The 16,392-nt window shown below is 38.0% G+C and overlaps 1 protein-coding gene across 1 annotated transcript; it reads right to left on the minus strand.

Annotated features, from left to right (window-relative positions):
- Positions 1-4,804: 4,804 nt before the first annotated feature.
- On the minus strand, positions 4,805-16,141 carry LOC120302216 (vomeronasal type-2 receptor 26-like). The gene is made up of 7 exons (XM_039330293.1): positions 16,047-16,141; positions 10,583-10,874; positions 9,838-9,969; positions 7,157-7,384; positions 6,730-6,856; positions 5,361-6,238; positions 4,805-4,861 (listed from the first exon to the last, which is right to left on the minus strand). The coding sequence occupies exons 1-7, from the start codon at positions 16,139-16,141 to the stop codon at positions 4,805-4,807; spliced, it is 1,809 nt and encodes a 602-aa protein (XP_039186227.1).
- Between the last annotated feature and the right edge of the window lie 251 nt (positions 16,142-16,392).

Below are 16,392 nucleotides of genomic sequence, written 5' to 3' on the forward strand. Positions count from 1 at the left end.
GAGCCAATGATGAAATTGTCATCGCCCCTCTCCCCAAACATAACCTCTCAATCACCACATAGGAAATAATTCTTCAATTTAAGCAAACACTTGTTTTGTTTTCTTTAAAATTGTCATCAGGACATATCAATGCAAATAATTTATTTCCAGTCTTTTTCCCATATCTCAACTATATGAAAAAATTTGGTGCCACCCATCACTTTATTCCCAAACTTCGTGATACATGTATTTCATTATTATCTTATTTATTCAAGTCACTTAAATGTAATGACCACTGAAAACAAAATTCAATTGCAAGAAAGTGAAATGCCCGAAAAGAAAAACAGTAATATTTAATGATTGAATTACAAGTGAAATTTAAGACGCAAAAAGAAATATAAAAAGAGTAGAGGCTGCTGCACAACGCACATGAAGATAAGCAATGCGTATTCACATAAGTATGGCATTCTGTACTGAAGCTAGCTGGAGGAACATTTGAAAACACAATTCAATCCACTAATAGCAAACGATCTGATGTTTTTGTACAACAGATATACAGCGATTCACTGTACGAAAAAGTCTCAAAAGTGTCCCCTGGGGGGGGGGCGATATCGCCCAGGTTAAGAACCACTGTTCTAGCACATCTGATGAGGTGACCTGATGTAATCAGGGAGAGGCGGTCCATAAAATAGCCTGGCCCCTTATCATGAAGGAGTCATGTTTATTGCTTATTCTTTTTTTTATTGTATTCCTGCTAGTGTTACATTGTTTGAGTTGGTGGCCTTATAAATCTAATAAACAAATACACCAACAAAGAAAAGATGCTGATAGGATCCTCACAGAGGATGTGGCTTTCTTTCAATAGAAAAATAGATATTGAGAATCAAAAGTACAATATGCTTGATGAGGAAAAAAAGTGATAATTAAAACAAAAATACACCATCTGCACATCTCATCTTGAGGCAGGTAAATGAAGGATAAGGCCAACTGTGATTTCTCTATAATAGCCCTACATAGTACAGAAACTTACAAAGGTAGATTTCAGATGCCGAAATAAATGAGATTCTGAATGTACGCAATTGATTATGTGCCAGTCTCAGTGAAAAGAAAAGGAAATATAACTCTATTGTTAAGTATATAACGGAAGGGGGAAGGGTTTTCCATTCACAGATTGGCATAATTTAACTATCAGGCAATGTCCATGCCAAGAAAGCCATCATGACATTGATGATCCCAATTAGACACTTCTTCTAATTAGACATAATCGTATGAGCTATCTATCTGGGCATGGATATCAGATGTGGAAAAGAGTGCAAGTTGACTCTTCAAAGCACAATTGTTGATGTGAAGGAATGAACAGATCATGAAGACTAAAATAGTTTTCTACTGACTTACTTCATTTGTGACCAAGGAAAGAGAAAGACTTAAGGAAGCCAAAAATGCACTCAAAAGTTCTTCAAAGGACAATCTTACTATTTCTTTGAAAATACAACAAACACCGGCAGTTTTATTGAAGAAAAAAAACTGGCATGCTTCATCGCTCATCCTATCAGGTAACTTCAGAGGAATGGAAGCTGCCTGGCCCTTCTTGGCTACTTGACTAAATGCTTGTTTCAAACCCCAGGCCTCTGAGTCAATCTCAAATTCAAGAAATGTGTTAAGCCTATGTTCAAAAGCAGTTCCATCAGCAGAGGACTTGTGAGAAGGCAGGTGCATATGACAGTGCAGGATAGAGAGATCTGGCTTGTATAATCCCACCATTACCATGCCTGTCCATTGTTTAGAGAGTATGGATTTATCTGTGTCCTCCTCCACACTGGGGGAAAGGTATGCAGGTTCAGAGATGGGAAGAGAACACTTTCACTGAGCTGAGAAGGAGCATTCTAGGACCCTGTCACCACTGCATGCAAACAGGGATCTTGAATTTTCTATCAAAATATCCATCATTCTCCAAATTGTCCCATCCTGCTCTAAAAAATCTTTGCCCAACTTCAGGAGTCTTCCCTTGAAAAGTAGTAATCAAAGTCTCAATATAATTCTTAATGCTTTGTCACATGAATAGAACAAGGTATCTAATCCTGTTAGTATTTAAATCTGTATTCATTTAGCAAACTTATATAGCTTCCCATCCATACACAAATATATCTGAGCAGCTAATAAAGTATATATAAAAGCAAAATATAAACACCATTGGAAACATCATTTAAAAATCAATTGAGTCTCTTAAAGGCATGTAAGAATTAAACAACTTCCACCTCCATTAAAGGAATCCACCAATATTCTAGCCCCAATGACTGAAGAAGGAACCAAGTCTTCAAGATTCTAGAAAGTCCACATGGTTGGGACCCTCTGAATTTTGGAAAGAAGCTTCACAGTACAGAAGACATATGTCCAGGATCCCACTCGGTATCATTCTTTCACAAAATGGATCCAGAATTTCCCAACCTGCCAGAACTGTGACACCACTGAAAACAGGCAGCCCTGCACATTACTATGTATCATGTAGCAGTTTAAAAATGACAACCAACATTTGATCAAGAGCATCCTGTCATATTGCATTACAGTCTGGTTTGGAAGCATTACTGCTTCAGACTGGAAGGTTGTGTAGAGAATGGTGAGGATGGCAGAAAAGATTATTGGCAGTTCCCTTCCTTCAATCCAGGACACAGCATATAAGCATTGCTTGAGCAGGGTCCGCAATATTGTCTGGGACACTACACATCCACTTCATAACCTGTTTTCCTTGTTACCTTCTGGGAGGAGGATTCTGGGTAACCAAAACAGAACATCCAGGTTCAGTCTCACTTTTGTTCCATATAGTATCAACCTTGTGAACTCTCAACCTTCCTCTTTCCACTATATGGGAAAAAAAGTGGGGCAAAAAAGTATTTAGTCAGCCACCAATTGTGCAAGTTCTCCCACTTATAAAGATGAGAGAGGCCTGTAATTGTCATCATAGGTAGACCTCAACTAAGAGAGACAAAATAAGAAAACAAATCCAGACAATCACATTGTCTGATTTGGAAAGAATTTATTTGCAAATTATGGTGGAAAATAAGTATTTGGTCACCTACAAACAAGCAAGATTTCTGGCTCTCACAAACCTGTAACTTTTTCTTTAAGAGGCTCCTCTGTCCTCCACTCATTACCTGTATTAATGGCACCTGTTTGAACTTGTTATCAGTATAAAAGACACCTGTCCACAACCTCAAACAGTCACACTCCAAACTCCACTATGGTGAAGACCGTCGAAGGACACCAGAAACAAAATTGTAGACCTGCACCAGGCTGGGAAGACTGAATCTGCAATAGGCAAGCCGCTTGGTGTGAAGAAATCAACTGTGGGAGCAATAATTAGAAAATGGAAGACATACAATACCACTGATAATCTCCCTCGATCTGGGGCTCCATGCATGATCTCATCCCATGGGGTCAACATGATCACAAGAACGGTGAGCAAAGATGCCAGAACCACACGGGGGGACCTAGTGAATGACCTGCAGAGAGCTGGGACCAACGTAACAAAGGCAACCATCAGTAACACACTACGCCGCCAGGGACTCAGATTCTGCAGTGCCAGACGTGTCCCCCTGCTTAAGCCAGTACATGTCTGGGCCCATCTGAAGTTTGCTAGAGAGCATTTGGATGATCCAGAAGAGGATTGTGAAAATGTCCTATGGTCAGATGAAACCAAAGTAGAACTCTTTGGTAGAAACACAACTCGTCGTGTTTGGAGGAGAGAGAATGCTGAGTTACATCCAAAGAACACCATACCTACTGTGAAGCATGGGGGTGGCAATATCATGCTTTGGACTGTTTCTCTGCAAAGGAACTAGGACGACTGATCTGTGTACAGGAAAGAATGAATGGGGCCATGTATCGTGAGATTTTGAGTGCAAACCTCCTTCCATCAGCAAGGGCATTGAAGATGAAACATGGCTGGGTCTTTCAGCATGACAATGATCCCAAAAACACCGCCTGAGCAATGAAGGAGTGGCTTCGTAAGAAGCATTTCAAGGTCCTGGAGTGGCCTAGCCAGTCTCCAGATCTCAACCCCATAGAAAACCTTTGGAAGGAGTTGAAAGTCCGTGTTGCCCAGCGACAGCCCCAAAACATCACTGCTCTAGAGGAGATCTGCATGAAGGAATGGGCCAAAATACCAGCAACAGTGTGTGCCAACCTTGTGAAGACTTACAGAAAACGTTTGACCTCTGTCATTGCCAACAAAGGATATATAACAAAGTATTGAGATGAATTTTTGATATTGACCAAATACTTATTTTCCACCATAATTTGCAAATAAATTCTTTCCAAATCAGACAATGTGATTGTCTGGATTTGTTTGCTCATTTTGTCTCTCATAGTTGAGGTCTACCTATGATGACAATTACAGGCCTCTCTCATCTTTTTAAGTGGGAGAACTTGCACAATTGCCCCACTGTATATCATGTGTATATATGATATACAGTGGGGCAATACTTTTTTGCCCCACTGTATATCATGTGTATATATGTGTTATGCATGTGTATGGATAGATATATACTTTCTTTTGAGAGCAGGCAACAGAATTTCAGTTTTAATGTGGGCCAGTATACTCATACTAAAAAATGACAAATACAATTGCACTCCAAATCAGACACAGCTTCCAAATGCTTTTGAAGGGCAGTTCCAAGTAAGTCCATTGCAATAGACCAACTGATAATGAGCATTGGATCCCAAATCAGCAATAAGTATAAATGGCACACTAGAAAACTTTATGCAAAATTCTCCTGCCTCACCCGCCTTTTCTCAAAAAGAAGACCTGAACCATATAAGCAACAGCCTCTTATCTTTCTGGATTTTCTTTTATTTTTGTGGGATTAATTTTAATAGCAGTCACCTCCTAGTGTCAACAGAAAGCAAAATATCTCAATTGATAAACTTCCTGTACACAAGACTGAACTTATTTTCTTTAATAGAGCTACCAATTATCTGCTTTGCAAAGAATCTTGGCCAATTTCCATTATTATTAATTTGATCAATAATTTTCATTTAAATATTGAAACAAAAAAAACCTTGAAGTTCCTTTTTAAATTTATTTTTATTTTTTGTTTCTGCACTATTGTATTTTCTTTTCTTTTTTCTTAATGTTAGTTTTTATGTTAGTTTAAAGCTTTTAATAATATATATATTAAACAAAATGAAGAACATATCTTTATTCAGCAAAAAGCACACAATTAGCCTTCAACCATTCTCAATTTTTCAGCTAACAAATGAGCCAATCTCACCTTAGAATCTTTCAGAGATTGTCTGCATTATGTCTACCCTGGCATTGTGCCTTTATTTTGAAGCTAGGAATCTTAGCTTCTTCTTATGCAGTATCAATCATTCCTTTTCCTTACCATTTGCTCCTTTTTATTTAATTCAGGATGTATTATAATAATATAGCATTTGGGAAGGAAAATACAACTCAATAAACCAGAGGTTAAGATGGAGAAAATCTCCACGGCTACCATCAATTTGCCCTTGGTGCTCAAGTAGGTAGGGATGAAGGAAATCCAAACACTGCAAAACACCAACATGCTGAAAGTGATGAACTTGGCTTCATTGAAACTGTCAGGCAATTTCCTGGCAAAGAAAGCCACTGCGAAGCTGACAATGGCCAGAAGACCCATGTAGCCCAACACAATGTAAAACATCATCTCTGAGCCTTCGTTGCATTTCACTAAGATCTCACCCACTTGGGAATGCTTCTCTAATTCTGGAAAAGGGGGCTTGTTCACTAACCAAACAGCACAGATGGCAATCTGAATCAAAGAACAAGGCACAATAACCAAGAGTGCTAGCCTCTTTCCCATCCATTTCCTCATCTTGTTCCCTGGTTTTGTAGCCACAAAAGCCAGAACCACAGTGATCGTTTTGGCCAGTACACAGGAAACAGCAACAGAGAAGGTGATACCAAACACAGCCTGCCTTAAAAGGCAGGTTTCCTTGCTAGGTCTTCCTATGAAGAAGAGGGAGCAAAGAAAACATAGCAGCAGAGAGGTGAGCAGGATACATGTGATGCTCCAATTGTTGGCTTTCACAATGGGAGTGTTCGAGTGTAACCTGAAGATTGCCATCACAATAAGTGTGATCAGAGAAAGAAAAAGTGCCAAAGATGTCAGAGCTGTTCCCAGGCCATCTTTATAGGACAGGTAAGTCATTACTTTGGGAATGCATTCTTGTTGATTTGTGTTAGGATACTGTTCTTCTTGGCAAGATTCACATTCATCTGCATCTAAAGATCACAAGCATAAATTCAGTATTTGCACTTTGTACTAATATTTTTCATACTTCCTGCTCTTTATATATTATTTGATGTAGAAAAGTTAGTATTAAACTCTACAAAAGTCTTTTAAAATGATGGTCCCCAATCTTTTCAGCTTTCTGGAACAGTAACAGCACCAGCAGTGGTGGGGAGAGAGAATAGTTTTGCACAAGCAATGGGTGAGCACACACAGCTCCATTTGCATGAGTAGCAGGTGCACAAAGCTCATACAAATGGAGCTTCACATGTTCATACATATGCTTGCACACCACTTGCATGGCTCAGTTCTGAATAGGCACACCTTGGGGGTTGGGGTCCCTGATTTAAAAGCACAAATCAATATAAGAATACACTACTGAAGATCATAAACCATATAAAATCATTAGATGTATGTAAGGGAGAAAGCACAAAATAGAAAATTTCTGGATGTTTTCCTAGATAGATCTGAGTTCTACACTTACCCATTTGTGTTGAGATCCTCCCTGAAGCACACGGAATGCAATCATAACAACAGATTTGTTTCCCCTGTTGAATTAGTTTGCTTTGTCCAGGATGGCAGCTCTCAACACAGGTGGATTTTGGCACCATCTGTTAATATTGTCCAGAAAAAAAGAGTCTATAGAACAAGAAATAGTTTTCTCCTCTCGATGATAATTCTGAATTACATACATTTGGAACAGATAGATTTTAGAAATTATGAATCAGGTTATTAATATCTTAGAAAGATTCCTAATTTCACAACTATCTGACGTTGGTAACTCTTTCTGCATTTTTTTTTCCGCAATATATTTTCTAAATTCAGCTCTCTCAACAAATTTCCTTGTTGTTCTCCAGATTACCACTCAAATGATACTGATATTAAGTGTAAGAAAATATAACAGTTCCAACCTGATGAAACGTGGGATTCCACATAACGGCACTTGCATTAATGATGAATTCTTTTCCAAGTTGAAAACTGGGATCGATTCTTCCAACTTGGACTCTCTGGAAAGATTCATTGGGAAATGTCACCAAATTGATGAGGTCATAGCCTATCGCTAAATCCCTCTCTTCATCGAGAAATATTTCATCTCCAACGTTATTGTTAAAGTGGACTTGTCTCAAAAATGAATTAAGCTAGAGGGAAGGAGAAATAGGTTACTGCTGTAACGAAAAGTAACGGTCACTTGGAACATCAGTGATATGACATTTAAATTGAGATATGATGCAGTACTGAAAATTAGTGTTTTCGAAGTACATCATGAATCGAAAAGGTTTTATCCAACCAGAACATGGATGGTTAACCATAACAGCAATATTTTTCATCTGAATCTGAAACCAGGGACTCATTCCATTCCGTCTACACGATGTAAGATGACAGAAAGGATTTTTTTTTCCTTTTCCCTGAGAAACTACAAGTCTGCCTATCAAATTCATTCTCCAGAGACTCACTTCTCCCATTTTTGAATGACGTGGATAAATATTTTGTTTCAAAGAAATCAGGCTATAGTCCGTTCATCACTTTTTTATTTCTACCTAAATCATAACTAACTTACACCTTTTCTGGAGCACTCCAGCTACAAGCAATTTAGGCCTTTTTACTCATTTGGGAGAAGTAGCCAGTCCTTACTGTTTATTCCTCTTCTGATAGTGGAATTAAATATCTGGTTGTTTTTGCTAATTTGAGAAGGAGCCAACCTAGAATGGATTAAATCAGGGCTTTTCAACCTTTTCACACATTATACTACTTTTAGGATATGCCAATAACCGAGTACCACCAGTCGTCTAGCAAGGTGTCAAAAACTTGATGACCCCCCCAAAAAGGAAAAAAGTGATAAAGTACAGGTAGTCCTTGACTTACAACATTTCGCTTAGTGACTGTTCGAAATTACAATGGCACTGAAAAAAGTGCCCCCAAGCCACAGCTGAGCAAGACACCTGCCTGCCCGCCCGGCCGCGCTCTTTCTTCTGTCCGAGGTTTTCATTGTCATGAGCATTTCTGTTGAAGATTGGCAGTGGGGGTGGGGTGGGGGGTGTTTGGTTTTTATTCCCCCCCTCTGCTGGGTGGTTGCAGCAGGTTTTGGTCACTTCACATGACCCTGGGACACTGTGACTGCCATAAATATGAATCAGTTGCCAAGCATCTGAATGTAAATCACAAGAGCCTGGAGATGCTGCAACATTCCAGCTGATTGGTGCTTCTTCTGGGCTCAGCAGAAATGCCAGGATCAGTGCTGCTTTCCAACTGATTGGTGCTTCTTCAGGGCTCAGCAGAAGCACCAGGATCAGCACTGAGCTCCAGCTGGAGCCTGGCACTGATCCTGCTGCTTCCACTGAGCCCTGACAGCCCCAAAGAAGCGCCAATCAGCTGGAAAGCAGCACTGATCCTGGCGCTTCCACTGAGCCGTGACAGCCCTGCCGCTCCAGCCATCTCTCACTCAGGCTTGTGTGGTGCTTCCACCAGTTCAGCTCATTCCATTCCCCCGCTACCACTTTTCTAGGATGGTCATGTACCACCTGCCAGGTGCCAATGTACCACAGGTGGTACCCATACCACTGGTTGAAAAGCCCTGGATTAAATTATCCATTTTCCCTATGGTGTTAAATTTAGCATCAATTTTAAATCAGCATCTCATTGGTGCATCTGGACTCTCAATTTCTAATTCACTTTAAATATTTTATAAGCTATCTCCATTCTCTCAACATTCTTCTAAAAACATTCACTTGCTTTTCTTTGCAGTTTCAAACGCTGGTTGTGTTTACTGATTTATCTCTGTTGTTACATCAGGTATGCTTCTGTTTTAGTTCTCTTTTGGTTTTCTAAATTATTTTGGTTTTAATGAATTGACCAATTTACTTGTGAATACCTGCCAGGGAGGAACATTTTGGAGATTCCATTGGCCTTGATTCCTGCTTCCCCTCCGTTTGTTCCTCCAGGAATACAAAGCATGGAGAGAATGTGCCACAAGATAAACAGCATTGTAGATGCTATAACTCCAACCAGACATCCCCATTTCAAAGACAAAATCAGGAAGGCTCTCCAGCTTCTCTTCCCCAGTGCAATTCTTCATTTTCTGTCCATAAACTATATGGATGTTGAGTGAGCAGAAGAATGTTGATGTCCAGAATTCAGACAGGAAATAAAATGTAGACTTCAGAGGATTTATTTTCTCAAGAAAATTCTGAAATCCTGGCACATCTTTGGTATGGAGTGAGAATGATAGGGTTCCATTGAAGGATATTTTGCTAAATCGTCTGGCAGGGTTCTGAGCAGTGAAATCCCATTCACATGTTGTGATCCACACCTTCTCCAGAGGCTTGTTACGGCCAATTTCCATTGAGTATAAAATCAGATGTAATCCTTCCAGAGACTGGCCATTTCCATATACAAGGAACACATTGATTTTACTTTGGGAGATAACAGATTGAATTTGAAGGATTTTTTTCTCAAGTATCTCTCTTAATAAAAATAGTGACATAATTGGGATCATCTGTATCCCAGCTATGCAAATATTATTTTGTAGAAGCTTGGGTCTCAAAGTTCGAAGAAAGTTTTCACCACTTTCATCATCTGAAACAATTAGACTAACCCAATTCCATCCAAAATATTTCAGAAGTTGAACTATCCCCATATATTGAAAAGCTTCATTGGGAATCATTCGGTAAAAAGAAGAAAAACCAATTTTCTCTCTTAACATGAGGTCAAAGGAGCCATAACTAGCCTGGGGAAAAACATTTTAAATCACAGAAAAACATTCAATTTTCTATATACTCTTTTTAAATGGCTGCTAATATTAGATACAAATTTACTGGACATTCTTAAAAATCCACTTTAGTATATTGTTTGGTGAGTGGATGGACTCACTTACATTGCCCATGGGTGGTCCTTTTTTTTTTATTAAAAGTTTGTGCAATTTTACAAGAAAATCCCTCTCCCACTACCCCCCTACCCTCCCAAAAACCCTCCCCCCCTCTTTCCAGAGCTGAATACAGGGTTAACTAGAACTAAGATCATAGGTGGTCCTTTTGAAGATGAGAAATACCAGTTAAGTAGCTTTCATATTTATGTGGTCACTAAGAATCAACATCAACTTGATGGCACATAGTCAGACAATCAATCAATCAATCAATCAGTGTATTCACTTTGAAATTCGTGAAAAGGATATGAAAGAAATTTGATTTCTCTAGTTTACATTTCAAGTTTGCAGTAAGCCAGGTCCTCAGTTAGAAGTAGATGTAAAATGACAGTTCAAACAATAGAAGAATTTACCTTTACAACTGAGACTTAACAGTTATTCTCCTTTTCCTTCTATATACCTATTTCCAAACATTTACCTGAGGAATCTTGTAAGTACTTAAGATGTTGGCCATGTGAATAGAATTTTCAGAGGTGAGTCCCCCAATGTTGGCCATTACTTCCTTTTCAGTTATACAGTAATAATTGAGGGGATCGCCTTTTCCTAGAAAGAGAAGATCCAAAGTGGTCCAAGTGGTTCTCCATGAATTGTACGCATTGTCATAAATCTTGGACCGTAATGTGTTGTTGGGTAACAAATCGGGATTCTTATTGATTTCTTTGATGGCAAAAATAAAAGCAAGGACATGCTGGTAGTTTTTAGGGATTAGACTGCCAAGAGAATTTTGAATGTTAGATCTTAAGGGCTAATAATTAAGTGACTTGCAGCTTAGATCATCGCTTGCCCATAGAGCTCAACTGAATATCGTTCTCTATAAGATGGGAAACTCTTTCTGAAATAAATGCTTCAGATATTCCCCTAAAGCAAAGTGAATAAGTTTCTTTCTTCTGTCATTAATGCACACACTTTATATCTGTCTATATATTTTAGGTTTCTTTTTTAAAATTGATATTCTTTTCTTTTGCACTTTATTATGTATCTCAATGGTGTAATTCATACAAGTTATAGATGTCATAAAGAAACTATGCTCTTAAATCAGAGAGATGGGGGAGACAGACAGAGAGACAGAGAGGATCTAATCTTCCAGGTAAAGTATATAAGGATACACAAAATTTTGGATGTATACTTTGGATATACAAAATTGCTTCTCTCTTTACGCATCCAAAGTACATTATTAAATATAATATAGCCATAGACGTACTTTATCAGGGATTCTAATGAGAATTCTTGAAAGGAATTAGGGATGTAAGAATTCCTAATTACTCTCATTCAACTTGCCCAAGGTACTATACCCCAGAAATGAAACAATATCTTAGAATTAACATTTTTTAATCTTATTATTTATTCCTTATTGTCTACCAGGGGATCTAAATTGTACAGAGAGAACTATTAGGGCTCTGAGCAAATCCATCTTCACACACAGGCTATCTATATGTTTTCAGTCAAAGGTTAATAGCTGAAACCTGCCTCCCACCTCAATTTCTGTTATAAGTGTGCTTGGCATACAAAATGTCAAAACATGGAGAAAATTAGAAGACAGAATAAGAGTTCTATCATTATTTAGAAATAGTCATTTAGGTGGGGAAAGTAAGAATGATCATCAGACCCAAACAGAATCTTCCAAGAATGAAAAACCACTGAAAGTTTTTTAAGGAAAGAATGTTATGGGGTCAGAGACACCTTAGATAAAAATGAAGAATCACTTACTAAGCTTGTGCTGGTGAAGAAAGTGGATGTTCCCTAAAAGTCACTTTGTTTGAGTTAGGTGACATTTATTTATTTGTGCCACATATTTATACCTTTTCTCATAAACAGCTCAAGGGGCAAACATATACAACCTATCTTCCTCCTCCTATTTTCCCTAAACAGCAACCCTGTGAGGTGATAGGCTGATAGAGAGCAACCAGCCCAAGATCATCCAGCTGGCTTTAATGGACTAGAACTCATGGTATCCTGATTTCTAGCCTGATGCCTTAACCACTAGACCAGGGATTTTCAAAGGTGGCCCTTTTATGACTTGTGGACTTCAATTCCCAGAATTCATCAGCCAGGCACACTGACTGAGGAATTCTGGGAGTTGAAGTCCACAAGTCATAACAGGGCCAAGTTTGAAGATCCCTGCACTAGACCATACTGGTTCTTATAAATTGAGTAAGTAAATAAATCAGCAATAAAATGCTTCTCTTCCCTCATTCTTCTACTGTGGGAATTAACAAGCCTTTCCATTTTTGTCCATATAGGATTCTTACTGCTGTCAACATATGTAATAAATTTCCATTTTTTTTCCAAATTCTTCATCCAATAGTTCTAAAAGAAAATCTTCTGGTTTCAATTTTATACAGTGGTACCTTGGTACTTATCCTTAATTGGTTCCAGTGAATATCAAACAATGAGTACCAAACAAATTTGGAATAATATAGTGAGTCACAAAGCAGCTGACACCAACAAGTTTTATCTCAATGAGTACCGAGACAAGATTTTCACATCAAAATGTGTTGAGTATCAAATTCAATGAATTTCAAAGCAGTTGAGCTGAGTGTGGTTTTGCTAGGATGCATCTGGCCCGGGGCCGGCAGTTTGACATCCCTGCTCTATATAATGACATTAGCTAATTTTTTCTTTTAACAATCTTGCAATCCCTTGCATCAGGGTGGAGTTGGGGCAACTGAATGGAGCTCAAGTGTTTACTGGCCAGATGCCCTTCCTGATGTCTATGCAGAGTTCACAGCAGACAATTACTCATTGTGCCCAGAGAGAGAAATATCTGCCACTACACATAGGATCAAATCCACAGCCTCCTGATTATGAGAAGAGAGCTCTACCTCTAGGTCACTTCACCCCTCAATGACATTAGCTATTTAGTTGTAGAACATCTAAAATTGTAGAATATGTTTACATCTCTCCATTGCTTCTACTTTATCTTTCGTTAAGATGCTGAAATCCTCCATTCTAACATGTTAAAGACAAAATGAGTGTTTAAGTGACAAAGTGGAAATATGTGTCAATATAGTTGCATTCTCCAAAAATGAAAAAAACAGAAGAAGAGATAATTATTCTTTATACTTCTTCAAAAAAAATCAAACTAACAACTGACAAATACAATGGGACGCTAGTACTCTTTGTTAATTTGTTCAGGGAAGCATGATGAGGACTAAAAACGATGAGTACCAAACAATATTTTCTCATAAGGAATAATGGCAGCCAATGCCAAGAAGTTCAAGCTTGTGCATCAAACAAACAACGAATATCAGCACAAAAATTTCATGTTGAAATGTATTGACTACCAAATTTGATGAGTTGGAAAGCAGTTGAGTACCAAAGTACCACTATATACTTTACTTCATTCATTCATTCATGGAAACTAATTCCTAAGAGAAGGGAGTCGTCAAACTAGCACTTTGCTGCTACGCAAAAAATTATACAACTATATCTGCATGGTCACTAAGCTTTTGAGTGATAAAATTATGCTGGTTAATTTTAATGTTATTATTTCTATTGTATTTAATGCATGATTTATTATGTATATGCCATTTTTTAAAGCCACTGAAATTTCTGGGTTTCTTTTTTCAATTAAAGCAATGTTAAGAGTTTGGAATAATATAAAGCAAGGTGCCTACCTAATATACCTCTTTGGTTGCCATTTTAAGAAGTTTTTTTTTTTAGAAAAGCAATGACTATAAGACCAACCTGATGGACCTATAGAAATATGGTTTAGTCATAGTGAACCTAATTTGAAGCTGAAAGAAGAATTGCCGTTCCTCATCCTTCACAGAGGATGGTGAGTTTTGATAGAGGACCAAGCCTCTTCTTTTCCACTGCTTCAGGCAATGATGCAGGAGATCCCTCTCTCAAAACTCACCACCTCTTTCAAAGTGCATCAAGATCAAAGCCTTCCAGACAACTATTCAGCCACCATGATAGAGCAGTAGTCAGCAGCTGTATCTGTCTCTTTCAGCAATGAACAGGAAAAAAATGGAGACAGGAAATTGCCCAGGAGTCCAGGGGGAGGGAACATCCATAACCATTTTTAATGAGTTAAGTAGCTGGTGCCTACAAAGTGGTCTCCATTCTCCACAGTTCATCCAATTGCCCTCCTAATAAAACTACAGAGTTTCTTTTTCCAATATGACCATTTCAGCAAAGTGATGGGCAGAAGAAATAAGTATTCTTCTGAATTAGGAGGTTGTGAGATGAGAAGGGAGAATTTATCTGGGTATTAAATTATCTCTTCCTCCTTTTAACCAGCATTGTTTTCTTTGGATAGGGAAAGCACGACTCGGTTCCCCAAATCTGTTATGATCCTCAGATCATTTCTTTCTTGCTTGATGAGGAATAGCCAAGAGATGGGTTTGGACCTTACAATTTCTTCAACTGGAAAAATAGTTGAGTAGCTTTGGGAAAGGGGTTTGCCTACCTCATAATTGTCAGAATTAATTAATTAAACTTCTTTTTGGGGGAAAGCACAGAACACTTAAACACTTAACAGTTTAACTTTACTATTAATAACAACCATGAGACTCAGTAGTCTGCATTATGAATCACTCCGATGATAATTATTGTAATCTACAACTTTAGTTATGCATAAAACCAACAGATACTCTCGTTCATTGTTCCAGGTAAAGTGCTATTATGAAGATGTGCCTGCACTGCTGTGATTGGAGCCAAATTCCTTTGGCATTCAAAAGGACTCACATACTTTGCCATGTGTTTCTACTCTCTGTCGTTATCCTCCAGGCTTCTTTCAGCAAGACCTTTAACCCCATGTGTGGTGACAAATGACATTTTAAGCTTAATTTCCCTGCCCTCTCTAATGATATAATCATTGGAGAATTTGTGTTTACTATATATCCTGAATTGCCTTTACTCCACTTTGTGGAACAACCAGAAGAATCCTTGCACGGATGGCAAGTACTCTTTTGAAAGAAACCATGACCTGCCTTTTATGTTTTTGATTGTATTCAAGAGATTCTGGTTAAATTTGTTCACACTGTAGATGAGAATTAAAACCGGTTTAGGCATGATTCTTATTGAATATATCTCTTGTGGTTAATGATATTTCAGGTGCTGGAATTAGCTATTGAATGTACCCTTGTAGACACGATTTTTCATATGGCTACTGTTACACATGAATTAATCTTCTCATCAGAAAAACTCCCTGGGGTGATTTTAATAGCACTGTTCCTCTATTCTTTTATTTAGTATATAAAATGGAAAAAAAACCTGTCAAAAATATTTAGCATGTATATTTTAATAAAATGTATATATATATATATATATGGATCTCATACTGTATCACACTGTATGACATTTTACCAATTATTCCTTATTTGCAAACCCTTCTATATACTAAGACTTTTATTTTAAATATATCAATGTGATAAAATTTTACATCTTTAGTATATAGATTCTCCTAACAGTTGGCACAATCCATTCATTTCTGCCCTCCAATTGCATTGCTGCCCTACATATATGAAATAATCCTTTTAATGGCATTAAAACCTTCTCAAAATGTGATGCACAGATGCCCACCTGATCCTCAAGTGACATTCAGACACTCCACCTCAGCTCCTCATTCTATGCTTTCCTCACCTCTGGAATATCTTAACTAGTGAATTTTACAAATCATTTTTTTTTCAAAGAAATGCTTCAGAACATAGGTGCACTCTTCACTTCTCTAATACTCATTAAAGCAGACAAATACATCATTTTAGGCAAAGAGAAAAGCATTATCAAAAAAGTCTATCTAAATCCAATCCTTGTCACATTCTAAGATTGTAGAACTAACTGAAACTCTTCTTGCAGGCCGTTGCCTAAAAACCTACAGCATATCCTAGCCTTCAATTTTGCCATTCAGGAGATCAACATGAATGAGAACTTGTTACCCAATATCACCTTGGTCTCTAAGGTCTATGACAATGGTTTTCAAGCATTGAAAGCTTCTGAGAACCTTTTGACTCTTTTCTTTGTTGAAGGCCATTGTCCCCTCAATTACAGGAGGGGAAAGGAGCAAAACATCATGGCTGTCATTGGTGATCTCCCTTCCCAGAACACGATACAGATGGCCAACATATTAAATGCCTACAAAATTCCACAGGTAGGTTTCCAGACTCACATAAATGCACAAGAAAAGAAAGAGTGGTGGTTAAAAGTGGAGAGAACCCCTCAAAAACAGCTGCAATATTGGGGAACTGATTTGGGGTAGTTTTTATTTATTTATTTTCCCAGAGA

This window comes from Crotalus tigris, unplaced genomic scaffold, assembly GCF_016545835.1.
Source record: "Crotalus tigris isolate CLP2741 ecotype Arizona unplaced genomic scaffold, ASM1654583v1 scf7180000024427.8105951120:4207309, whole genome shotgun sequence".
Lineage (NCBI taxonomy): Eukaryota > Metazoa > Chordata > Lepidosauria > Squamata > Viperidae > Crotalus > Crotalus tigris.

Coding starts and splice junctions, on each gene's coding strand:
- LOC120302216 (XM_039330293.1), bottom strand. CDS start 16,141: ATGGCCTTCAACAAAGAAAAGAGTCAAAAGGTTCTCAGAAGCTTTCAA. Junction 9,970..10,582: donor GTACTTACAAGATTCCTCAG/GTAAATGTTTGG, acceptor GTTTTTCCCCAG/GCTAGTTATGGCTCCTTTGA. Junction 4,862..5,360: donor TAAATAAAAAGGAGCAAATG/GTAAGGAAAAGG, acceptor TGTTGACACTAG/GAGGTGACTGCTATTAAAAT.